We start from the raw sequence: 23,729 nt of genomic DNA, 5'->3' as shown, positions 1-23,729 counted from the left end.
GACGAGAAGGAAGGTCCGCGGCTTTCGTCTTTCTCTTTTTTTTTTTCCGTGCTGGGGGGGTGGATTATCTGGAGTATTATAAGCATTGTGTAAATCTTGGTGAGACAACAATCCCTCACCCCACGAGCTCCAAGGTATGGTTCTGGCAAGACGGACAGAGCCTACAGCAGCTGTGGTTTCGGACCTCGCTATTGCTTTGCTAGGACAGGGCATGGTCTTTGCTACGGATATGGTGTAGATGCGCGGTTTGGATTAGGAACACTTCTGCATTGTGCCTATCGTGGGTGCGTGGGAGGGATTTACATATATCAGAGCATGCTGTATATAGCCTTTCGGTGGGGATTGAGTTTGATATCAACCTTGCAAAGATTCGTATTGCGTTGTTGATCCCAATATATTCATTTGGAGGCAATATTGTTTATGTACAGGGAAAATGCATTTTAGATGAATTGTAAGGACTGACGGCGCTGTTGCGCGTATTACATAGAGTAAGCATGTCAAGTAAGAAAAATGCCAATGAAGGGATGGAATGGAAGCAAATCAGCTAAAAGAAGGAAAGGAGTATTGGAGTAGTGGAGCACATGTGCACTCTGCCAGCGTCTTCGATGGCGGGAACATTGGTCTGTGGCGCCCTTCGGGCGATCTATACAAGGGTCCCTCCCCATCCAAGACCTCGTGATAGCAGGGCCACCACCACCAAAGCCTAATCACCGACCAGAGTGGCGCTCTAAAGCCTAAACTTGGCAATGTTCTGGCTCCAGTAGCTATACTGCGTCGCGCGGAAATCATCCTTGCCCAGCTCATTCCAGAACCCCTTTTGCAGAACAATCTGCGCATCGTTCGGGGTATACTTGGGCCACCGGATCAAGGGGCTGGAAACCCCGCCGCCGTTTGGGTCGAGGGTGCTGACGAACGCGAGGACCGTGCGCTGCTGCGTCACGGCCGGAACGGTCGAGAGACCGGAAAGAAGCACCATCCCGTCCGAGCCATGGAATGAGCCCAGCGGGGTGGAGCCGTGCAGGGCAGAGTTGATGTACGAGTAGCAGGGGACCTGGTTGCAGACGGTCTGCAGGTGGAAGCGGCGCTGGAAGATGAATGCCAGGTCGCCAAAGATGGATGCCATGCGCTTGAACTGGCCGAAGACGTTGCCCTCGAGGCCCGTGCCGTAGGGGGAGCCGCTGATGCCGAGGTCGTCGGGGTACTTGGAGACGAGGGTCTTGGCGTCCTGGGGGTAATCTGGGAAGAAGGTCGAGATGTAGCTGGCGAGCTGGGCGTTGTTGGTGACGTTGGTCTGGGTGAGTGCGAACAAGGTGCCCTCGTCTTCCGTGTCGCCGCTCAGGACGGGCACCTTGGCGAATTTGCCTGCGCGGATGGCGGCGTCGGGGCTGACGGGGAAGAAGTTGTCGGATGGATCGGGGCGGGGGAGCCAGGCCAGGTTGATTCCGAGATGCTTGTACGAGGTGCTCAGGCTGTACCCGGCCTTTTGCAGCGTTTTGGCGTCCGCTGACCGGAGACACTCCAATGAGTTGGCGCTGGCGCTGCATCCCACTTTCGAGACCAGCGTGTCATACACGTCCTGTGCCTTGGGATGGTCCACATCAAGCGCAGGGAGGACGGATCCCGAGCCCAGCACGATGCCGCGGAAGAGGCCCTCTGCATTGCCACCGTTGATGATGGTGTGGTCAAGTGTGGACATGGATCCTGCGCTGAAGCCGTAGAGGACAACCTGGTCAGGGTCTCCGCCAAACGCAGCAATGTTGTCTGTGGTCTGTGTTAGTCGAAGGTCGACAACTAAGCTCTGACAGTCTGCTCACCATGCACCCATTCAATTGCCAATCGCTGATCCCTAAGGCCCAGGTTCGCATTCCCAATAGCCTGCTTTCCGGGTAAGAATCCAAAGAGACCCAGACGGTACTGGATCGAGACAAAGATGAACGGCTGTCCCAGCAAGACACTCTTCTCAACAAGCGGCGTGCCGTCATTTCCCTCTTCGGCGCCACCGCCCGAGAACGCGCCACCGTGGATAAACACGACCACTGGCAGCTTCTTGGCCGGGCGACTCGAGGGCCGCAGTACAAGGAGCTTCAGGCAGTCTTCGGATCCAGTTCCATCGCCCTGTATACAGAGGGGCGCAGCCTCGGTGCCTTTCAAGGTCCCAAAGTTCGAGTCGTATGGCACCGGATGCTTGAATCGCAGTTTGCCAACCGGTGGCTGCGCAAAGGGGATGCCCTTGAAGAACTCGACGTTGCCCTTGGTCCCGCCGACGATGGTGCCGTTGGCGATGGTGACGGAGGGGTCGCGTTTCTCAAGCGGCGAGGCTATCGCCGCCATGGCAAAGGCCAGGTGGTGGAGGAACTTCATGATGGACAGTGAGAGAAGCGGGTGGGTTGTTGTAGTTGTCGATGCTGTTGTATCATGGTACTTCTTGCTCCCCCTGCAGCTATATATACATGGAGTACCCTGGTACCCTGGTACCCCGGCCCGGACAAGCCTGGGGCATGCAGAATGATGACAGGGTAAATCAAGCTACACTGCACTCCACAACTTTCAAGCCGTTTCTTCAGGCATCCCCGGGTACGTACCTACAGCATGACCCACATTGAGAGCGCCGTTAAGATGTTTCCGGCTCCGGCCCGTTCAGGGTCAGCATATCCCGTGGTCTGTCATCAAGTGATCTGCAGGGCATGTGAAACGCCCTGGCTGCGCCCTGAATCCTGACGACTCTTGGCAAACGTGGCACGGGAACTATATCCGGCACTTGGTGACGGGAATCGCGAAAGTAGAGAGAGCAGCCGCAGCATCATTGCGCCTGTGAACTCCAACCTCATAAGAAGGCTCTGTACCGCGGCACTCGTGACAGTCCAGCGGACGCACCTACGGGCCGGACGTATGTTGTCTCGAGGTACACACATCCGGAGCCTCGGGGCTCGTTTGCTGATGCTAGGGAGAAGAAGGCAAATGTTTCGGCCGGGGGTGGCTTTTTGCTTGTCTTAGGAGCCGGCCTGGAGACATAGCGTGCACAGCAAGTCTGAAAGTGACTGACAATGCCCTCCATGGCTGCTCCTCTCCATTCCAATTTTGTCCGCTTCCTCTCACGAAAGCCTGGTCGGTCGAGGACACTGAGAAGCTCGTGGCTTGACGAGGAGCATTTCGCCTCGGCCCTTTGCACTGGCAGTACCCAAACAGATAATTCAAGCTATGTTCTATGTATCTTATGTTCCTGCGCACCATGCAGTTCTCCCCTGTGTTGGCTGTGGTAGGGCAACCTGCGGCTGTGGCAGAAATCGGATTTCGCGCGGGCAGCACGCATCGCGAGCTTCTTTCGTCCCCGCCGCAGATCGCGTATACTTCGTTAAAGAAAAATCCCTCGGCTCGCTTGCTGATATACTTTTATTACCACTGCGACGAATCATCCAGGTAGACGTCGGTGGACAGACAGAAAAGATGGTGCATCCTACCCCACTAGTCATAGCGGCCTGCTGATGCGTCAACCGCTGACTCTTAGTGGTCAACGGCAGTGAATGTTCGCGAAGCATCTGTAAGATTCCATCTACACATGTGAGTCAGGATTCTGAGATGCTGAGGTATTTCTAGAAAAGTTGTCTCGCTTGGGAATGCGTTGTTCGCCTCGGATGCTTGTCTGCATAGTGGCACTGGTTCGACTATACGCCACCCCCAACTTGCCCACCACGATGGCCAAGAACTTCAACATTCTCCCCGGAAACATCACGGGAACCCCATCCCCATTTATCCTGCACATCCCCGAGGAAGCCCTAGCAGAATTCAACCACCTCCTCGGCCTCTCCCCAATCGGCCCTGCAACATGGTGGAACCAAGATACAACGGGCAAATTCGGCATCTCGCGCGAGTGGCTCACGACCGCAAAAGAGACCTGGCTCTCACCGAAATTCAACTGGCGCACGCACGAAAACTACATCAACAGCTTCCCGAACTTCAAGATCCCAATCACGGACTCCGAAGCTGGAGTCGTCGATATCCACTTCGCAGCGCTTTTCTCGAAAAGGGTCGATGCCATCCCGATTATCTTTCTGCACGGGTATCCGGGGTCCTTTATGGAGTTCTTGCCTATGCTGGAGGTTCTTGCTGGGAAGTATACGCCTGAGACACTTCCGTATCATGTCGTTGTTCCCTCTCTACCTGATTATGGCCTCTCTGGTGGGGCGAGCGAAAACGTCGAGATGACGCTTGACCGCGCGGCGCGCATACTGAACCAGCTCATGCTGGATCTGGGCTTTGGGAGTGGGTATGTTGCCCAGGGGGGAGATCTGGGGAGTATGTTGGCGAGGATCCTGGCTGTTCAATACGAGACATGCAAAGCCTTTCATGGTACGGTCGACCCCCATTCATCCATCCATCCTGGCCCCGTCAATGCTAACCATGCTCTGCAGTCAACATGCTCGTGCTCAATCCGGACCAGAAGGCTGGATCCATCGACGACTTAACCGAGAGGGAAAAAGAGCACATGGACCGATCGGACAGGTGGCGGGAGACGGGCTTCGCGTACGCGCTCGAGCACGGTACTCGACCGTCCACGATCGGTCTCGTTATCTCCTCGAGTCCGCTTTCGCTGTTAGCCTGGTAAGTACATAGAACCGCCCGCTGTCGTATAAGCAGATAATTGACAAATTGATGTATAGGATCGGCGAAAAACACCTCGAATGGAGCGACCCCCGTTACCCAATTCCCCTCGACACAATCCTCGCTATGACAACTCTATACTGGTTCACGTCGACGTTCCCAAGAGCCCTGTACCACGCCGAGCTGGTGAAGAATGTTCTCGCGGGAAAACCGCATCCTATTTCAAAGGAGAAAGCAATGGGATACTCGCTGTTCCCGTATGACCTTGTCCTGCTCCCGAAAGCGTGGGCGAAAGAGATTTATCCGAACTTGGTGCTTTATAGAACGCACGATAAGGTGAGTGCGTTCTGGACTTTTTTTTTTTTTTTTCGCTCGTTGGGTGGTGTGTGGCCGGACGCGCGCTGACTTGTATTTACAGGGAGGGCATTTCGGGAGCCTGGAACAGCCAAAGGCGTTTTTGGAACACGTCGAGGAGTTTGTCCAGAAGGTGAAGGGCGTTTTCGAGTAACGAAGCAACACGAGGACTTGATTCCTGATTGGGGACGCGAGTGTTTTCACACTGCCGTCGATTACAATCGGCACCCGGTCAAGGATTGGGTTCCGTGGGAGAGAGTTGGTCGAAGTCTACGTTCTGCATTTTATCCATCTGCTCGCTAGTGCGATTTGCATGCTTTTATTTCGGATCTCAAGAATGATTAAAGAAGATACAACCATAAGCAGTCCCAGTTGACATCATGTGCGGCCAGGGGGGAGTTACGAAATGAAGAAATCGCTAATGATCCGGATATACGGTCCAGTGTGTTGTACAGTGCCACCATCCAGCCTCGCAAAGGGCATTCCTGGACTTTAGCCCACAGTGCCCCATCACTAGAAGCAGGCACCCTCAGCCAGAGCAGCAGGGTTCAGCTCCTCGGGATCGGTGTAGAGGTAGTAAGCCGTCTCCGGAATCCCCTTGAAGGCCTCCTCCCAGCGAGCATCGGTGTTGTTACCTTCTTCAACAACGTGGATCCAAATGCACTTCATCCACTCGGGGCCGTACTGGCGGTACCTACACAGAAGTCATTAGCACATTTCCATTTCACAAGATAGTAGACTGGACAGCAGCCACTCACGCATAGGCATACACCTCCGGATCATACCCACTCGAGTCCCCAATACCGAGATACATCTTCTCGGGGTACCACGCGTGAATATCATTGATCCGACCGGCCTTGTACTCGAGACTCGTCCCCTCAGCCAGGAACTCGAGGAGTCCCTCGACGCCCGTGTAGGTCAGATTCTTCATGAGGATTGGTCCAGTCGACGCGCTAAACTCCGTGTGGATGAAATCATGAAGCATGCTGTACAACTGCCACGGGGATCCGGTGAGGTAGATCCAGGCTGGGTCGATGAGGTCGGTGATGGTGGAATACAGGGCGGGCATTCCGGCGACCGGGGTGGCTTCTTCGATTAGGGTTGCTTTTATGGCGTCGAAGCCGCCTCCCGTGATTTTGATCGTGTCGTCGATATCTAGACCAGTCTCGTGTCAATCGAAGCGTTTAGGAATCAGGGGACGGGCCTAGGGTTAGCGTCAGGGTTAGAGGTATGGAAGGCATACCGGAAATAACACCCCACCCCTTCTTCCCAGACTTGTACACCGTATTCGTAAACACCCTCTTGTCCCCTTTTCCTAGGACAGCTCTTCCAGTGGCGATATGGCCCCGCTCACAGCCCCCAAAACTCCCCTGACCCTCCGCCATCCCCGCATCATCGCTGCCATTGCGCGCGGGGACAGTCTTTCCCACGCTGAAGCCCCGAGCACACCCATCAACCTGCACCTCAACCGTCTTCCCTCCAACAGGCGTAGTCGCAAACCACCTCGAGCGCTCCTGCAGGATCTTGTACCCCTGCTCGTCGATGTCAATTCCACTGGCTGCGGCGAAGGCACTAAAAGTGGCGACGACCTCGTCGACGGAGCCGTTGGTGTAGGTGTAGGCCTGGATGGTGGAGAGGTGCTGGATGGGACATGTAGAGGTTTCGTACGCGGGAGCGTCGAAGAGGAGGACGTTTTCCCTGCTCCCGAGGGACGAGCCCTGGGTGGTGGACGGGAGGGCTGAGGCTGCCCCCAGGAGGGAGGAGAAGAGGAGTGGAAGGTACGGAGGCATGGTGGTCAAGACAAGACGATTAAGGAGAGTCGAGAAGAGAATACAAAAGAGAGACTGGAAAAGCAAAAGCAAGCTGGGAAAGAATGTGCGTATACTTAAGGGGGCATGATAGTAAGCACGATTAAATAAAGTGATTATTGATCCTCATAGACAAGCATCACTAATCACCGCGAAACCGGCCCCAATTGTCGACGAATGAAAATAAGGGCGTCCCTATCCACTTTCCTTCTCCAGTCTGCCACGGTTCCTCAGTCGCACTCAAGAGCTCTGGTACCATAGCCAGCGTATCTACATGGATGCTCGGGTACAAAGTTGGGCGATATAAGCTTCTCGCCAAGCAGCCAAGAGGCTCAGGTTCTTTGGATAGCTTCTTTTAGCAGTTTGGCTTGTATCGCACCCCAAGCGAACCCCTCTACATAAATAAAAACCAGGGTCCCTGATAGGGGTTTCCTAGACTCATTGGACTTGTCGTCCATTCCGCTAGTGCCCAGACGCTCCGGCAGGCAGGACGCCTGACTGCAACTTTCTGCGAGACGGTGACCCATCTCGCAAAATTCTCTCAAAACATGATTAGCCTACTTAAAGGCGATAAGGATGTTACCTACGTCGGATCCCGGCAATTCCGGCCCCAAATCCAGGCAGCTGGGATGAATCTGCAGTGGCAGTGGCAGTGGCATCCTCGGCTTTCCCCCTGTTCCTCGTGCAAAGGATAGGTTGGAGAATGTTAATCGAGTTGCACTTTTCGAGTCAGACTGGTTAATCCATAAAACTCTGCCAATTCTATTGAGTGAAATCAGTGGTGCAGCCTTTTGCCGTAACGCAAATGAGTACCTTGAACAACATTAGCTTCCACCAGCAGACGGTGACTGGGCTCTACTCGGGGCGGTCAATAACCTCACTTCAACATCCTGAGAGGAGGAAATAAGGCAAGAAGAAAAGTATAGAGGCATTTCAACGCACGGCGTAGAGACATATATATGATTATCCCAAGATCCCACTACTACCGCCGCCACCATCACCATATCCCCGGCACAAAAACCCGTCAGGCTCACCGGGACTTGTCAAACGGATCTTCAAACTCCCAAGCCGCCGCTAGCTTCGACGACCCGTCCAATACCTGAAAGTCGAATGTGACACATCGGGCGTGGCAAGCGTACTCTAGCTCTTTTAGGCGCCTGGAAAGTTCATCCGAAATCGAAGGGCCGTCTGTAAGTCCCTTTTTGATTGAGTCATCCATAATAATAAAGAAAGACCCCTCGACGTAATGAGGGGTGGTTGCGATTATGAGTTCGGTTAGATTCTGGCTGTGTGGGGAGGTAATATATTCAAGTAGGGAGGGTAAGAGGTTTGGGAGGGTAATGTAAGTTGCATCGAAGATATGCATGGTTTTGAGTGTTCGCGGGAGGAACTGCGTGAGATTAATTGTTTGTGGCTCGCCGGTAAGGTCCTCGAGTAGGAAGATGGGGATGTGCAGTACTTCAAGGGCTGTAAAGTTGGTAAAGGTCGGCCATTTGAGTCCCGCAGGCTCGCGCACAAAATTCTGCACGCAGATATCAAGCCAGATCTCTCGTAGTGTCTCTTTAGCTTGCAAAAGCGCCTGATACATCCGTCGAGAGCTCAGCGGCTTGTTCCATTTCGTGGTCACATAGCTATGCCTGTACGATTGGAGATTCGGAAATGCTGCAATGAAGCCCTTGACATCTTCCAAGCCCAGGCACTTGCTGATCTCAATGTGAGTCACCGAGGATCGACGGTCGGGCACACGACACTCATAAACCACGTCTCGGAGCGCATCAGTCTTGAACCGCCGAAGCGACGGTAACCATAGGAATGTCAGTGCCCAGTCCGTGATGATTTCGTCAGCGCCGTCCTCCTGGAACTTTCCCCACTCGGACGATACAAAGACCTCGTGTAAGTTTTGGAGAACGGGCACCGCGAATCTCCCTTGCGTAGCCCAAGTGACAACCATATCGGTTAAGCGGCCGTGCCTGGGGAACTGCAAGTCGAGGCGCACGAGACCGGGGACGAGCGTGAGGAGCAATGCATGTGCGCCGTCATCGTTCTTCCATATTGCACTAGAGAGGATGTTGCCGTCTCCCTCTGAGATGCATACTTCTTTGGCGTACTGGGTCTGGAGTGGCAGGTTGTATAGCCAGGTAGCCGGATGATCGTCTTCATTAGCTTTGTCCGTACGTATGTCTTTTATATCGTCGTTGGCGTCGCTGCTGTCGCCGTCATCCTCCTTCTCTTCATCTGGCCCCCGCACATGGCAGGCCTCAAGCCTGATACACCGGGGATAATTCCTCAGTGCAGGATTCCGCACAAGACTATCCACCAGACGCTTGCAATATTGCGTGGCATCAGGAAGAGCTTCATAAAGCTGGGGGATAAGCAGCTCGTAGAAGTATCGGGATGTGTAGACCAAGTTCACTTGGTCCGTGGTGTCCAGCTCTCGTGTTACTAGGATTTGGATTTCTGGCGGGAGGTCTTGGAACATTATTGGCTGACCTTGGCGAGGGAAAGTGTCGTCGAGCGGAGCAGAAGGGTGGAGCTCCGATCATGTGTGGGTGGGCAGAGGACCGATTGTGAAAGAAGGGGGGACAAAGAATGTCCCAGTGATTTATACGAGGTTGGTTGTTAGCCTGCTTGGCGGAGGACCGGGGCTATGCTTTTCTATGTATTCATTGGCTAGTTTGGGCTCGGGCATCAGATGAATAAAGATCTTACACTTTATGCACTTGGCCATTCCCAGTGGGCCGAGTGTGAATGATCGAGGACATCTGCAAATCAAACCGAATCTCTATTCTGAATTGAATAGCTAGTTGAGATTAACATCGCTTATCTCACGTCGTGCCCTACCAGCGTTTACCTGCAGGGACAGCGGACTGCCAGTAATTGGAAGACCAGCGCTGTACCTGGGATTTGTGAGGAGTATTATTCCTCCTGATACATAACTAGTACTATTCCTACCGCTCTACATAGATGTCCGCTGTATTCAACCTGGAATTTCTATTCTCAACCTCGGCATCCAGTCCAGAATGCCCGTCACGTGTACCATTTATGTTGTCTGTGTGACTAGTGTTCATTGTTCTCGTTCATGCAAGATTCCACATCTATACACCGGGAGCCCCTCATTGTCAGCTCGGCAGTTGAGATATAATACATCGGCAAGAGTGTTTGGACTGCGCCTACCCGGGTATCTACCTCTTGAGTTTCTTTTCGGTCTGAGACAACCATCACTACATAGTCCACTACTAAGGTAGTGCCCATAGCAGTAATGGTCTACGACGGGAGTACGGCAGGCCAAGGCCTCAGGAGCTTTGACCAAATGACGCCAAACCACGTCAGGAAAGTTCCTCTTGCTTCAGTTAACTCCGGATTCCGGGTAGAGCCACCAATCTGCTCACGGGACGAGCGCCACCTCCATCGAATGTGGCCCCGCACAGGCAGGCTTCGGACAGAAACGAATCAATGTGCAGAAGTTTGCTTCCAAGTTTTGAGCGTCCAGTCGGAATTGCAATCTTGCGTTACACATGGCGGTTATATCCGGATGGGAATGGATATATTAAGAGTGCTCTGCGCCCACCGGGATTGAAAGAGCTCCCGCTCCGATCGAGCGATTGGTAACCATCCAGCACCCATTCTCCCCGACTCTGAGGTCCTGTGTATCACCTCCCTTACGCGGCGATCTCTTATGGGAATATAACAATGTCACAGAGTCTCCAGAAACTGGCGAAAAAGGAGGCCGGAGTGCTTGCCTTCTTCCGACGACAGTTTCGCATGCACCCTCCGCCCATACCACCAGGCACTGATCTCACCGGTCGCACGGTGATTATAACCGGCGGAAGTGGCGGTCTTGGTGTGGAGGCCAGTCGCCAGTTCCTTCGACTCCGTCCTGCCCACTTGATAGTCACCGTTCGGTCGCAGGCCAAGGGCGATGAGCTCACTGCGCAACTACGGAAGGAGTTTCCGGACGCGACGATTGAGGCGTGGCTGCTCGATATGGAGTCGTATGAATCTATTGAGCGGTTTGTTCGACAATGCGATACGCTGTCGAGAATTGATATCGTGATTCTGAATGCGGGACTGCAGAAGGATGTCTTTGAGCGCGTTGAGGCGACGGGGCACGAGAAGACCGTTCAGGTCAACTACATCTCGACGGCACACCTGACGATCCTGCTGCTACCGGTCCTGAAAGCCAAGCACAATTCGGAGGATTCAAGACCGCCAATCCTGTCAATCGTCGCATCAGATACGGCATACTGGGCCAAGTTTGACCTCAACAAACCTCTCATCGCACAACTCGACAACCCAAAAACATTTAATCACACGAACTACCAGAGATCAAAGCTTCTCCTATTCTGGTTCGTTGTCAAGCTCGCAGAGGTCGTATCCGCCGACAATGTCACCATCAACCTGACGAATCCCGGCCTGACCGACGGAACCTCATTGAACACGGAGACGTTCGCCAAATTCAATCCTGTGCTGAGGGCCATCACTTCGAGGGTGAAAGGGTTCATGGCGAGGACGCTCGAGGTTGGCGCGAGTAGTTATATCTATGCGACTGTTCGCCAGGGGAAAGAAAGTCATGGGTCGTATGTGAGCGATTGGAAATTCCAACCGTAAGTTGAAGTGAACTGGCCCCAGTCGCAATGCTGCTAATATCTTGATAATAGGTATCCGGCTGTCGTGTATGGCGAGACGGGGGACAAGGCCAAGAAGCAATTATGGGACGAGACGATGAAAGAACTTGAGTTTGCAGACGCGGCTTCGATTATCCAGCAACTTGCAAAATAAAGAGCGAAAGCTGTGCCAAGTCCGGAAGTGAGCAGGCTTGACTTTATTTGGTGGATTTCCACGGGTAAAGGCACTTGGGTGTGTTTCGAAAATCTTGGAGGAAGGGTTAATTGTGGTGGGAAAGGCTGGTCCATCTGGAAGTTTTCGGTAATGCTCGTGGTGAGACCATATCGGGTTCTGGCTTTTGTCTTGTATACCATTTGGATTCGCTAAGCATACGGCGAGTCTAGCACTTATATTGTTATTGAGCGTTCCGCGACCATATTATGTCCGACCACATATCTTTAACAGCGGAATCGCTGAATTCATTCACCCATGGAAACTCGGCCAATACTGCATGTAAGTTTTGCCATGCCTGTATACCAAGAGCATGGAGTGTCTCGTTGATTTTGTCAAAGAGCCATGGCCCATCGCGTTCATCGAATAGCGATGACTACCCCATGACCAAGACCCTAAGGAGCAACTCATGCTCTACCCTCGTCTCCGACATTTGACTTTGAAGGGTTGTACGTGCCATCCCGGCGAGGAGAACGAACCCTAGGATCTTTCGATTGGGTCCGATCATGAACTGGACTATATGAGACAGCAAAGCCATCAGGGTCAGCACGGCCTTGGATTCAGGCCTGTTCGACAGATGTGCCTGTGCTAATGGTTTCACGCGGATGACTCCGTACCCTAGACAGACAAGCACGTCGTCAAAGTCTCGACGGCGGAGCTGAAGACCGCCGCTCGAACTACCGTTTAGGTACCAGGCAAAGCTTGAGATGTCTGAGAATGCCTCTGGAGAGGTGCTGATCCACCGAGCAGGAAGCTGAGGAACTGTGGTCTCGGCGTTCGATCGTATGGGATTCTAAGTCCTCTCACCACTCCACGGCCAGGCGTATCGGTGACATTATAATGTATTGGCCAGCCTAGCTGCATTGCGAATTCTAGATCGGCTCCGAAGATCTTCTGACCAAGTGTGGGTCATTTGCGCGCTAGCTCAGAGATTCTCCCATATAGCTCGACCAGTCGTTTAAGCCTCTCAAAATGAAACAAAGCCCGAGGATATCGGCGGACGAAACGTTTGTACTAGGTCAGAGCTACCACCGAAGCGACTGTTTGGTCCGACAGCGCTCCATCGCCAGAGAGTCGATTGTTCAGTAGTCGGTATGTCCACGCTAGATGAGCAGCCACCTCTTTGGAGTTTTTTTCCACCCGACTAAAAGAAGTCCGTAGCAGCAGCTGCTATTGCCACTGAGCGGTATAAATCCTGGTAGTGTTTGATTAGGTGATCAGGATAAATCCGGTTCGGGTGATATCTAACATATCTCGTCGAAGAAACCCAATCGAATACACATTGAGCCCGAAAGCCAGAACAAGCATCACCACACAGCTCGGACGGAAAGATCTGTCCGCGAAGAAGGAGAAATCTACAAGTTTGAGAGTCACGATGTTCAAGGTGATATTTGTAGTGGCATACACCTAGAATGTAAATGCTGTGCTGTCCGCTAGCTCCGCGCGAAGGCACACGCCAGGCAGTGTCTGACTCTGTTGCAGATCAAAAGCCTGGGCAACTCCTACTCGATATGAGTATCTGCGCCACTATCCACGGGCTCAAAAGAAAGCAACCGCAGCAATGGCTGTGACAGCTGTTTTTGGCTCTACCTTCCTCGTCCGCGGGCCCCTCGTTCCAGGATTCTTGCCTCTCGCTACCTGGCGACGGCTCTGGGGGCGTAGTTCGCAATCAATCCGAGAATTGTCGGAACGGCATCTCCGGACTAATCACAACAGCGTGATATATCAGGGATTTTCATGGAACCGGGTTTTGCGATTGAGCAGGTCGTTGTTTCCGATCGGTTTTCCCTTGGAAGTGGTGCTATTTCGGTGTCTCGTTGGAGAAACGGCCATGCCGTCTAGGGTGTCACATGATTAGGCAGACATTTGTATACGAGCCTCACGTCCACCTCAGCCCCTCGCGAAGATGTTCTGCCAAGACATTTTCGATAATGTTGCAAGCCATCCCCACGGAGATCCAGCTGATAATAACCCAGCAGTTGGGCGACCACGACAAACTAAGCCTGCTTCGCACATCGCGCCACTTTTACAACTGCGTCCAGCCGCTGATTTACGAGAATCTCAGCCCGCGCAGTTCACACAGCCTCGTAGACACCCTGGTACGAAAGCCGGCTTTATGCAAATATCCGCGCTGCCTCCGTCTGACAGCATGGGACACCCCCTACCCATGGGCCAGAGATAATGGCAGGAACATGGATCTCGACATGATACTCCGGCGATATGACATTTCGCCGGTGCTGGCAAAAGCGCGAGAAGCGAGCCTCTCAGAGAAGGAAGCAATGAGGTGGGAGAGGGATCTCAAGAAAGAGAACCCCGATGCGTGGATTGCACTGCTTCTCACTCTTCTGCCGAACCTCCGCCGGCTCGAGATCCAGTTCCCCGATCGCAGCACCTATGTCCCCCAGGTCATCCTGAGAGCCGCGGCGGGGCAGTTCTCGATGCCTGTACTTCAGCACCTGGAAGAGGTGCTTGTATCTGCGGCTTTTGCGCCCTATGGCCTCGTCACATCCTTGGTGCTGCCCTTCTTTGGGTTACCAGCCCTGCGGTCGGTGTTCACGGATGCGCTCTTCGACGGCGAGAGTGGAGTCGCAATCGGCTCTTCGCCGGTCAAACACCTCTCGATCGGTAACTGCGGGGGTGGTTTGAGGAGTCTCAGTAATCTGATCAAGAACTGCCCGAACCTCGAGTCCTACCGGCATGGTTTCTTCCCCTTCAATGTTTGGCCTCCCCTCGGAATGGACCACCCCATCTATCCCGCTCTCCTTCAAGCACGACACACTCTCAAAACACTATGGCTCGACATCGAACTTGTACCAGAGCTAGAAGAGCCGATATTTCCGTCATTTGCCGAGTTCACAATCCTCCAATTCCTGCACGCGCCACATGGGCTCCTCGGCCAGTTTTATCGTAGTGGTATTCACGCCCAAGCCCCGGTCCCTGACCTCACGAGGATTCTCCCACCATCACTCAAAGAACTCCACATCACCAAGATCCACGGCGCTGGTGCCATCAACGTCGTCGCCCAGTCTTTGATAAATTATATCCAGTCGAAAGGAGTTCATATGACGGACATTGTGGTTTTCACCACACCGGTACCCGTCGAGTGTAGGCGCACCAGCCCCTGTTCTTCGCCTCCTGGTCGTTTGGTGCACGTGAGCTAATATTTCTGTTCCCCTCCTAGTGGCTATGCCGCCGTCCGTATCTGATACGGAGTTGTTGCTAAGACTTGCTGATCTTTGTCGTCGGCTCCGTATCGGCTTTGCGAAATGCGATCCGCGCGATCAGCGCACTTTGAAGAAAGGGTGGAGGTTCGAGAAACCGTTTCCTGATAGGGACACGCGGATGCGGTGATTGTATAAGCATAACGCAGTTCTTCCAGAATCAATACATACTTCCTCTAGCAGTTGAGGGCGATCGAGCACTTTTGGTGTGAAAAAGAGGTCAACAGCAATCGAAACGCGATCAGCAATAAGCGTCCCTAGTTTTTCGAAAGTCGGACAGTATGTATCAGAACGTATAGAAGTAGCAAAACAGCAAAGAGGGTACTTGCAGGTGTAGCAGGCAATGGCATCGAATCCGCCAACATGACTGCACATCCCGCTTACCATCACACTTAACCCGCCAAATTCCCGCTCCGCTCCTGCTTACGTCACCGGAATGCGGTCGAAATACGGAGTACGGAGTCCCAAATCCGAATCCCGCAGGACGTCTGTCCGCCCCCTTTCGCAGCCAACAAGCTTATGTCCGAGTTAGCAGCGGCGCTGCATGGGCGGCGCGCTAGCGGTGTGGAAGCGTTGAGGCGGCACGATCCTTGTTCGCAAACTATCCAATGAAAACCCTCTCGTATAACGCTGCGCCGCGGCTGGTGGAAACCGATTACCAAGAAATCGACCATCGGCGCGAGTTGCCGTCAAATGGGACAATCGCATTGGACCCTGTCAAACTGTGGAGAGGGTCTTGTTTCGCGTCGATTTGTTATCAACTCCGAGTATCCCTGTTCCGAATGACACCATTTCTTGGCAATCACGCTTGGTCGTGGAAGTGTGGATTGATTTGGAAGCAAGAAGTTCGTATTTCCATTTGCCTTGATTTCTAATCCCGCCTGTCGGGCTTAGGACGTTTGAGAAGGAAGTACACGGAAGGCTGGCGCAAGAAGGGCGATATAAAATGGTGTCGTCGTCTTCTGCTTTGGTCAGAGATGTGTAAACAGTCACAAAGTGTCTTGCGAATCACTTAACTCCATCACTCACTATTCCACCCAGTTTCGGACTCACTTTCACTGCCCCATTTCGAAAGTCATTCAACTACTCAGTCAAGATGTCCGGCGCTGAACTCGTTTTCGGAGGCGCAACCTGGACCTCGACCCCCCCAACGGACTTCGAAGGCCTCGAAAAGCAAAAGGAAGGTCTAGAGGTCATAACAGCAGCCGGAATCAAGACCATCGATTCCGCCGCCAATTACGGCGACAACGAAGAAGTCCTTGGTATTCTTGGCGCCGCGAAAACCCACGCCATCGACTCTAAGTACCCCGGCGGATTCAGCCCCAAACCCGCGACGAAAGAAGATATCATTACGACTGCCGAAAAGGGCCTCGAGAAAGCCAAAGCGGAGTCCTTCGACGTGTACTACATCCACGCCCCCGATCGTCGAGTTCCTCTTGAGGTCCAGCTCGAGGCCATCAACACACTGTACGAGTCCGGTAAGATCAAGCGCTTCGGTCTATCGAACTTTCTCCCCAGCGAGGTTGAAGAAGTTATCCGTGTTGCAAAGGAGAACAACTGGGTCCTTCCATCTGTCTTCCAGGGGAATTACTCTGCCGTTGCACGACATGCCGAAACGCGTCTGTTCCCTCTCCTTCGACAGCACGGTATCCAGTTCTACGCGTATTCTCCAATCGCGGGTGGCTTTTTGACGAAGACTGTGGAAGAACTACTAAAGGCATCTGGACGCTGGGACCCCTCCTCCTTCCTGGGAAGCTTGTACCACAGGCTGTACAACAAGCCGAGTATGCTCGAGGGATTGCGGCTCTGGGAGAGTCTCTCTAATGACACGGGGATTCCGAAGGTTGAGCTTGCGTATAGGTGGATTGTTTATAACTCGGGCCTGAAGAGGGAGTACGGGGACAAGGTTATCTTTGGGGCGAGGAATTTGCAGCAGTTGCGGGAAACTCTTGCTGCGATTGAAAAGGGGCCGTTGAGCGACAAGGTTGTGGAGAGAATTGAGGAAGTGTGGAGGCTTGTTGAGAAGGACTCGCCGCTGGATAATTATAATCAGTGAGAAGTCTGTATCACTGTCCAGGAGTGTTTTGGAAGAATGTCATACGCCTGCTGTTGGAGAGGTTGCGGTGAAGTGCGCGTAACTGAGCCGTAATCAAGAGAGAAATATATTTATTGTGGGGTAGCCGGAAAATACCAAGACTGAAATGTACTGAAGATGTCTGCAAGCAGGGAAGATAATCTTTGAATAAAGACCATTGTATAAAAGAACCATCCCACATGCAGTCGAGCTTCTAGCAGGCTTGGTGATGCTCAAGGACGGAGCAACACAGATCACAACGCCGCTGAGGGACGAATGCCAAGCCTAGTCGCAGATTGAGTCTTGGCAGGCACCAAGCTTGACTCAGTGGACCGGAATTCGGACTAGCGTCCTGTGGGACCTGGCGATCTTCTAGTCCAGCGATCGGGCTCGATCAACACAACGCAAGCAACCATCGACTCATCATCACATGAGTATTTATCCGGTACATATCTCTCAGAAGAGGAGTTGGGATTCATTGGTGGCCATGCTAACCTTTCTGTTTCTTCTAGGATCTCAGCCGACAGGATGCTTACTGAACTGCCCGCGGAGCTCTTGTGGGCGGTATGGGCCGAGTTGCAGTACAAGCCCGGGATTTGCAACGCCTTCATTCAAACATGCCGCCGGTTCTACAACACCTTCAATGACGACTTTTACGATTACTATATCCACCGCCACAAACGAGGAGCGAGGAGGCCCATGCTATGGGCCGCGTTGAACGGCAGAGAGGATTGTATTGGCAGCCTGCTCGCACATGGAGCCAATCCGAGAATTATGGACGGTGCTACCATCGAGAAGAGTGCTGGGCACCGTGAGCACTCACTCACCTGTATAGGTGAGGATCAAATCTTGCAGGAAAGAATGCGTTGGAAATCAACGACGCCTTTATCCTCCGCTGTCCGTCGTGGTCATCTTGGTGTGGCCAAATTGCTTCTGGACGGGGGTGCCAACGTGAACGCTCATACAAAAGCTGGCCGTCTTCCAATTATTTGGGCGATGGAGTCAAAGCAGGTGGAGATGCTGGATTTGCTCATCAACTCAGGCGCAAGAATCGACTTTCCCCTCTGGGGATATGATAACCTTCTTACATACGCCGTTTCGCATGAATGGATTGGGGGAATTCGAGCTCTTGTTGCGCAGCGGCAGGAGGCCACTGGTTCTGTGTTTCATCCGAAAACTTCGGAGTTCGAGGACGCGCTGGTGCTCGCTATGCTTGGAGGACGTACACAAACAATCGACCCGTTCCTCGAGGCCATGAACAGCGTAAACGATCAGTTGTGTAGGAAACATACGCCTCTTAAGATTGCGGTGACAGAAGGCTTCTCGGGCTGCATCAACTCAATTCTCGACCATGGTGGCTTAGTTGACCATGAGAATCATGGAGAATCATGGTCTGCAATACACACTGCGGTGAGGAGGGGCGATAAGAAAACTACCGGGATTCTCATCGCTAGAGGGGTTTCTACGGACACAAGGAGCTTGAATGGGAGGACGCCACTCATTGCCGCTGTGTATGAAGAGGATCTAGGGATGGTGGATTTGCTTCTTGATCGAGCGGCGGAACCGGAAGCTCGAGACAGTGACGGCTACACTGCGTTACTCTGCGCTGCAATGCGGGGATCGCCTGGTATGATACAGCATTTACTTCCCAGAGCTGACATTAATGTGTTGGATCCCCACGGTTATACAGCGCTCTCCATCGCCATCCAAGGCGATAACATCCGTACTGTGAAAGCACTATTAAAGGCCGACAAGGCAGCAGGCCAGGCGCAACAAGGGGCCACTGCAGATAGCTCTGGAAATAGGCTAATCGACAAACCGGACTCACGGGGCCGCACCCCACTCTTCTTGGCCACTCAGTATGGAGCCCCAGATGCTGTCCAGCTACTGCTAAACTACGGAAGTAATGCTGTGCATACCCCCACATGCACCTGCCGAACCCCATTATCATTCGCAGAGGCCCAGCGGGACAAGTTTAAGACTAGCACAGTCCCAATCCCCCAATCGGCGGTACGAGACATCGAAACCATCATACAGTTACTTCGGGCCTCATCGCCAGCAGACATCAAGATAGGCCGGAAAGGACCTGACCTGACACAAATGGCTGGCTTTGTCGCAAAATGTGTCATCTGCCGGGTGCGGATTTCTACATATGATCCTCCTGCGACATGTAAGTACTGCTCAGTCAAGGAAGGATTCACTGCCGGCAAATGCTTTGAATGCTGCGCACTGAAAATGCTCTGTCGACATGAACAGGGCTAGCGACCGTCTGCTACAATGGCCATCCACGAATGACCGACCCGGGCCTGAGGACAGCGTTTTGAAAAGTCGCCCGCCGTCCAATATTGTGCCGTGACAGGGCCGGGAAAGCGCGATTTAACGGGGTGGGCACCTTGCGATTCTGTTTTTCCGCTTTTTTTTTTTTTTTTTTTTTTTTTTTTTTTTATTTACTTTCAGCGTTTCGACTGAATGACCAAGACCGGTCAGTTATTGTACGGGAAGGGATACACTATTAAAGCTGGGATTGAGGTCAGGGGAATGCGAGAATACGAGGCGAGATTAGTTGCGCTGGCTTTTCTGGTGTAGCATAGAGCTGGACGGACGTGTCATCAGTGTCCTGAGGTGACCTCAAGTCTACTCACAGGTCCTGCATGCGTATACTCAATCCTCTACGCATCAGGTCTAGACATCTCAGCCTTGCATTACGTTCTAGCCAAAGACAGAGTCAATCTTTATTCGACTCTACTGACCAGCTGTGATCTCAACATTGTCCATCAACGCCCCCAACCCAGCTCAAAACGCTTGCTCAAAACGCTTACTCAATGAGCCAAACGCCCGACCTACAAAATCCCCGGAACAAACATCCACGTCCTCTCCACATACGCCTCCCACTCCTCCCCAAACTCCTCCGCAAGAAACGCCTCCTCCTCCCTAACTCTGACCCAGAAAACCGCCGGGACAAGCGCCACCGCCCACAACCAAAACAGCCATTCGACCACCCTCCCCACAACGCCTGAATCAACAAAACACCCCATCAACCCGCCCGCGCGGAGGAAAAGCATCACCATCCCAATCGTACTCCCAAAGTAACCCGTGTACGACGGGTGGCGGATGAATCGATGTACCCCCGTCGTCTTCAGACCCGAGGTCGGCTTCGTGATGCGGAATGTGAATGACGATCCCAGGCTCCGGTAGGCCGCTATGCGGAGGAGGAGGGATGTCCAGATGAAGAGGAGGGTTGAGCCTGTGTAGGTGTTCCAGGTGAAGTACGTGAGTGATGGGATCGTGTTGCTGGAGTTGTAATTCGGGCATATCGCATGTCTTCCAGCGTCTGGGATGAGTGCGAATATAGCGTGTGCGACGCCGATGACGGTTATTATGTTGATGTATCGTGCCGGCGTCACGTTGAAGTATGTGCTTATAAGCGAGTCGGTTGAGGCATGGCGGGTGCTTGATTCCTTGCGTCCTTTATCCTTTTCTGATAGTGATCTTGCTGATGACTTCTCTCTGGCTGTAGATTTATGCTCGGGCTTGGGTGGGTTGGGGTCCTGGCTTGTATAGCGGATGAGATATGTAGTGACCAGGACCGTGAAGGTGAAGGTTATCTGCGACAGCGAGAGAGACATTCTGGGCGTGGGTTTCTTGTTGTTAAGTCGGGCTTATGCTCTTAACGACATTTACGAGTGACGAAAGGGTGATTTAAAGACTCGAAATAAAGTAAAGCGATCTCTGATTCTTATACCCGGACATGGATCCCTTTACCATGGATCTGGCCCGAGTCGACCGTTGGCAAAACAACCAGGGTCAACCCTCAGGTCCAAGAGTGAGTACAGGCTACGGACACAGAAATAATCCCACAGGATTCGCGAGGACTCTACGAGGCGAGCTGAGTCTGGTAATAGGGAGAAGAAACTCGCATACCGCGCATTCTTAGTGGCCTATTTCATATTTTTTTCAGCTGCAGTCTTAACGGCCACCGGCATAACCCGCCAATTGAGTCTCGCGAACATGACTCGTTGCACCATGTATTGATCAACTCGGCGGCAGTGCGTCGGCCCGCATTGCCCGGCCGATTTATTCCCTGCATGCTCCCGTGGCAAACTCTGAATCAACACCATTGACCATAAACCTTGCGAGGTTGAATGTCACAAGACAGGGGTCTAACAATAGGGCAGCGCCGGATTGGAGCAACTGCCCGCGATAAAGGACTGCTTCAGCCAGGGAATATCAGCCTCGTGGATCTGCGCTGAGGGTTCGAGGATTCGGTCGATGATGTGGACGACGCCCTACTCAGCTGTCAGTCACAGCGCCACAACCGGCTATAATTTCCCCGAAATCTTGAACAACAGCTGTTCATGACCCTAGTAAGTATCGGAAACTTACATTTGTGAGTTGAATATCGCTCTCCACGACCCGCGCAACTTTATTGAGGACTAGGTCATCCCCTTGAGTTTGGGCGCCGACGAAGAGGTATGTGCCGGTCTGCAATAAATCATTCATTAGCCTCCGAGCCAGTCCAAGGCTATTCGATCTGAAAAATATACCTGGAATCTCTGATACGTCTCATTAAAGACCGACGACTCCAAGATCGTATTCGGGACATAGTGGTGAATGATCGTATTTCCTAGCCACCACTTGCCCTTCCTTTCCCATTCGTTAATATCCTCCACTTTAACACATCATATATTCTGATTTGGCTAACATACGGCGTCTCCTCAAACGTTTCGAAATATCTCCCGGTATGATTAAACGCCTCGTCGTTCGGCGCAAAGAAGGTAAATTTCCACGTCGGGTTCGTATCGAATGCCTCTTCAAAGCCGCCGCTCTGCTGGATGGACTTGTGCAGCTTGCTCAGGTCTGAGCGCGAGGCGATAAAGTCGAGGAGGGTCGTTACATTGTCTGGTTTGGGGAGGGTGTAGACCGGTTCGATGGAGCGGTAGGAGAGGGGGTCTTCGACTGCGGCAGCCACAATAGAACTCAATGCGAAAAGGAGAGATGTGACTTTCATCTTGCCACAGTTTATTGTTTTTCGTGTATGGACCGTGCTGGTCTTCTCGCTCAATGATGGTGAGGTTGTATATGGGTCGGTACCCGGAGCGTGTCCGAGACTTGCCCCGGTGGAGTGGAACGAGCACCGGGGGAAACTGCGGAGAACCCCAGATGGGAAGACTTGGAGAAAGGTTCAATGTGCGTGGGGAAACCAAGACGCGGGTAAATTATTCCCGGGCTTCTTCTTCCCTGCAAATAAATTGGACCAGGCATCCGAGTGCGGCAGTGATTCACAACGCAGGAAGAGAGACAAAGATTGAGCTGCGAGCTTTTGAAGCGAGACAAGATGCTCAAGGTAGTGGACCAACCCACTTACGCAGTTGACCCTCTAACAGGTCTTAGAAAACCCTCCTCACAGCAGCCATCTGGCTCACCCGGATAACGCTGGCGACAGTGACCGACGTCCCGGGCATCATCCCCCCAATCCCCCGCGTCGCAGACATGGCCAACGTGGACACATCGAAATACTTCAAAAAGCACCCCGGCGACTTCCAGCACCCGGGCCTGTGGCACACACACGACGATCTCGAGCGCGTGCGCAAAAATGTCAAGGCGGGTAAAGAGCCGTGGGCCTCCGCATACGCCCGTTTCGCAGCGGATCCGTACTCGCAGGCGAACTATACGATGGAAGGGCCGTACCCTGTCATAAGTCGCGGGTCCAAATCGAACTACACATCCTTCGCGCACGACGCGCGCGCGGCGTGGCAGAATGCCTGGATGTGGTATATCACTCGAGACCAGGGGCATTGGGATACGAGCACTCGGATCCTCGACGGGTGGGGGTCGACATTGACGAACATCATCAGCACGGACCGATCGCTGATGATCGGGCTAGACGGCGACCTGTTCGTAAACGCTGCGGAGATTATGCGCTGGGAAGGCAACTGGACGGAATCCGGCGCGAAGTGGCAAGGAGGGAGCGGGTTCAGTATCCAGCTCTACTGGCTCTTCTCGAGACAATCGATTCCGATCGGGCAAGCGAATTACGGCATGGCGAGTATCAAGGCGCTGCTCAGCTTTGCGGTTTATCTTGACGATGTGCAGTTGTGGAATTATGCGGTTGACGCGTATATCCAGGATAACTGTGCGGGGCTCTTTGCTACGTATGAGCCCAAGACTGGGCAGAGCGGGGAGGCGGGACGGGACCAGAGCCATGTGATGTCTGGGCTCGGCTGGGCGGCGTATGCGGCGCGCGTTGGGCAGAGTCAGGGGTTTGATCTCTATGGGCTGGGTGATAATTTGCTGCTCAAGGGTGCGGAGTATGCGGCCAAGTATAACCTGAATGAGAGCGTGCCATATGATCCTAGTTGGTACCGGTGCGAGGCGGTGCTGGTGAATGGGCCGTGGAATGAGATTTCGGAGGAGAAGAGGGGAGTGACGAATGCGAATCCGGTGTGGGACGTGCTGTATTATCAGTATGTCAAGAAGAAGGGGAGGAAGGCGCCGTGGACGACCAAGGCGTGGGAGGAGGAAGGGTTCGAGGGCGCTGTGAGCTCCAATGATCATCCCAGCTGGGGTGATTTGATCTGGGCTTATTAGCGAGGTATGTGCGTGTTGGCGGTTCTGTACATGGAGTCATCTTTGCATTCCCCTCGCCCCTCGCGAAGAGTCAGTAAGAAGTCTGTTCTTTCTCCGTCAATAGCGATCAATGCAATGTCAGAGCAAGATCCCCTCACACGAAGCAAACCCTCCATCAGTACTAGTAACAGTAGTAGTAGTAGTAGTAGTAGTAGTAGTAGTAGTAGTAGTAGTAGTAGTAGTAGTAGTAGTAGTAGTAGTAGTAGTAGT

The 23,729-nt window shown here is 52.9% G+C and overlaps 12 protein-coding genes across 12 annotated transcripts; 7 read left to right on the top strand and 5 right to left on the bottom strand.

Annotated features, from left to right (window-relative positions):
- Window positions 1–651: 651 nt before the first annotated feature.
- Window positions 652–2,372, bottom strand: BJX68DRAFT_276062 (Alpha/Beta hydrolase protein). Its single transcript, XM_071047994.1, has 2 exons — window positions 1,815–2,372; window positions 652–1,761 (listed from the first exon to the last, which is right to left on the bottom strand). Exons 1-2 carry the CDS (start codon window positions 2,359–2,361, stop codon window positions 728–730), a joined length of 1,581 nt encoding a protein of 526 aa, XP_070898742.1. The 5' UTR covers window positions 2,362–2,372; the 3' UTR covers window positions 652–727.
- Window positions 2,373–3,692: 1,320 nt separating this feature from the next.
- Window positions 3,693–5,107, top strand: BJX68DRAFT_267206 (epoxide hydrolase family protein; the record flags this gene model as incomplete). The annotated part of the gene is made up of 4 exons (XM_071045747.1): window positions 3,693–4,347; window positions 4,410–4,599; window positions 4,659–4,935; window positions 5,018–5,107. The coding sequence occupies 4 exons, from the start codon at window positions 3,693–3,695 to the stop codon at window positions 5,105–5,107; spliced, it is 1,212 nt and encodes a 403-aa protein (XP_070898741.1).
- Window positions 5,108–5,286: 179 nt separating this feature from the next.
- On the bottom strand, window positions 5,287–6,244 carry BJX68DRAFT_97428 (uncharacterized protein). Its single transcript, XM_071050105.1, has 2 exons — window positions 5,712–6,244; window positions 5,287–5,647 (listed from the first exon to the last, which is right to left on the bottom strand). The coding sequence occupies exons 1-2, from the start codon at window positions 6,020–6,022 to the stop codon at window positions 5,467–5,469; spliced, it is 492 nt and encodes a 163-aa protein (XP_070898740.1). The 5' UTR covers window positions 6,023–6,244; the 3' UTR covers window positions 5,287–5,466.
- Window positions 6,245–7,791: 1,547 nt separating this feature from the next.
- On the bottom strand, window positions 7,792–9,240 carry BJX68DRAFT_267204 (uncharacterized protein; the record flags this gene model as incomplete). The annotated part of the gene is made up of 1 exon (XM_071045746.1): window positions 7,792–9,240. One exon carries the CDS (start codon window positions 9,238–9,240, stop codon window positions 7,792–7,794), a length of 1,449 nt encoding a protein of 482 aa, XP_070898739.1.
- A 1,211-nt stretch (window positions 9,241–10,451) lies between these two features.
- BJX68DRAFT_267203 (uncharacterized protein) lies at window positions 10,452–11,540 on the top strand (the record flags this gene model as incomplete). Its single annotated transcript, XM_071045745.1, has 2 exons — window positions 10,452–11,365; window positions 11,420–11,540. The coding sequence occupies 2 exons, from the start codon at window positions 10,452–10,454 to the stop codon at window positions 11,538–11,540; spliced, it is 1,035 nt and encodes a 344-aa protein (XP_070898738.1).
- Window positions 11,541–12,993: 1,453 nt separating this feature from the next.
- On the top strand, window positions 12,994–13,479 carry BJX68DRAFT_237927 (uncharacterized protein; the record flags this gene model as incomplete). Its single annotated transcript, XM_071040263.1, has 1 exon — window positions 12,994–13,479. A coding segment is annotated over exon 1 (293 nt), but the record flags the coding sequence as incomplete, so codon positions are not given.
- Window positions 13,480–13,504: 25 nt separating this feature from the next.
- Window positions 13,505–14,999, top strand: BJX68DRAFT_237924 (uncharacterized protein). The gene is made up of 2 exons (XM_071040262.1): window positions 13,505–14,702; window positions 14,779–14,999. The coding sequence occupies exons 1-2, from the start codon at window positions 13,529–13,531 to the stop codon at window positions 14,946–14,948; spliced, it is 1,344 nt and encodes a 447-aa protein (XP_070898736.1). The 5' UTR covers window positions 13,505–13,528; the 3' UTR covers window positions 14,949–14,999.
- A 657-nt stretch (window positions 15,000–15,656) lies between these two features.
- BJX68DRAFT_237923 (aldo/keto reductase family protein) lies at window positions 15,657–17,084 on the top strand. The gene has a single exon (XM_071040261.1). The coding sequence runs from the start codon at window positions 15,915–15,917 to the stop codon at window positions 16,872–16,874; it is 960 nt and encodes a 319-aa protein (XP_070898735.1). The 5' UTR covers window positions 15,657–15,914; the 3' UTR covers window positions 16,875–17,084.
- Window positions 17,085–17,420: 336 nt separating this feature from the next.
- Window positions 17,421–19,154, top strand: BJX68DRAFT_267200 (ankyrin repeat domain-containing protein; the record flags this gene model as incomplete). Its single annotated transcript, XM_071045744.1, has 1 exon — window positions 17,421–19,154. One exon carries the CDS (start codon window positions 17,421–17,423, stop codon window positions 19,152–19,154), a length of 1,734 nt encoding a protein of 577 aa, XP_070898734.1.
- Window positions 19,155–19,499: 345 nt separating this feature from the next.
- Window positions 19,500–20,518, bottom strand: BJX68DRAFT_276058 (methyltransferase family protein; the record flags this gene model as incomplete). The annotated part of the gene is made up of 2 exons (XM_071047993.1): window positions 19,500–20,350; window positions 20,474–20,518. The coding sequence occupies 2 exons, from the start codon at window positions 20,516–20,518 to the stop codon at window positions 19,733–19,735; spliced, it is 663 nt and encodes a 220-aa protein (XP_070898733.1). The 3' UTR covers window positions 19,500–19,732.
- Window positions 20,519–21,052: 534 nt separating this feature from the next.
- BJX68DRAFT_267198 (uncharacterized protein) lies at window positions 21,053–21,900 on the bottom strand (the record flags this gene model as incomplete). The annotated part of the gene is made up of 4 exons (XM_071045743.1): window positions 21,053–21,178; window positions 21,276–21,374; window positions 21,437–21,536; window positions 21,599–21,900. 4 exons carry the CDS (start codon window positions 21,898–21,900, stop codon window positions 21,053–21,055), a joined length of 627 nt encoding a protein of 208 aa, XP_070898732.1.
- Window positions 21,901–21,956: 56 nt separating this feature from the next.
- Window positions 21,957–23,480, top strand: BJX68DRAFT_276057 (uncharacterized protein; the record flags this gene model as incomplete). Its single annotated transcript, XM_071047992.1, has 2 exons — window positions 21,957–21,975; window positions 22,300–23,480. 2 exons carry the CDS (start codon window positions 21,957–21,959, stop codon window positions 23,478–23,480), a joined length of 1,200 nt encoding a protein of 399 aa, XP_070898731.1.
- Between the last annotated feature and the right edge of the window lie 249 nt (window positions 23,481–23,729).

This window comes from Aspergillus pseudodeflectus (genome assembly GCF_044049435.1).
Source record: "Aspergillus pseudodeflectus strain CBS 756.74 chromosome Unknown BJX68scaffold_23, whole genome shotgun sequence".
NCBI lineage: Eukaryota > Fungi > Ascomycota > Eurotiomycetes > Eurotiales > Aspergillaceae > Aspergillus > Aspergillus pseudodeflectus.
This window is presented reverse-complemented; position numbering and strand designations above follow the sequence as displayed.

What these genes read in the sequence shown, in the direction of transcription:
- BJX68DRAFT_276062 (XM_071047994.1), bottom strand. Translation starts at nt 2,361, where the DNA reads ATGAAGTTCCTCCACCACCTGGCCTTTGCCATGGCGGCGATAGCCTCG. An exon ending in GGCAATTGAATGGGTGCATG is followed by an intron (nt 1,762 to 1,814) that starts GTGAGCAGACTG and finishes CACAGACCACAG; the next exon opens with ACAACATTGCTGCGTTTGGC.
- BJX68DRAFT_97428 (XM_071050105.1), bottom strand. Translation starts at nt 6,022, where the DNA reads ATGCCCGCCCTGTATTCCACCATCACCGACCTCATCGACCCAGCCTGG. An exon ending in CCGGAGGTGTATGCCTATGC is followed by an intron (nt 5,648 to 5,711) that starts GTGAGTGGCTGC and finishes ACTTCTGTGTAG; the next exon opens with GTACCGCCAGTACGGCCCCG.
- BJX68DRAFT_237923 (XM_071040261.1), top strand. Translation starts at nt 15,915, where the DNA reads ATGTCCGGCGCTGAACTCGTTTTCGGAGGCGCAACCTGGACCTCGACC.
- BJX68DRAFT_237924 (XM_071040262.1), top strand. Translation starts at nt 13,529, where the DNA reads ATGTTGCAAGCCATCCCCACGGAGATCCAGCTGATAATAACCCAGCAG. An exon ending in CACACCGGTACCCGTCGAGT is followed by an intron (nt 14,703 to 14,778) that starts GTAGGCGCACCA and finishes TTCCCCTCCTAG; the next exon opens with TGGCTATGCCGCCGTCCGTA.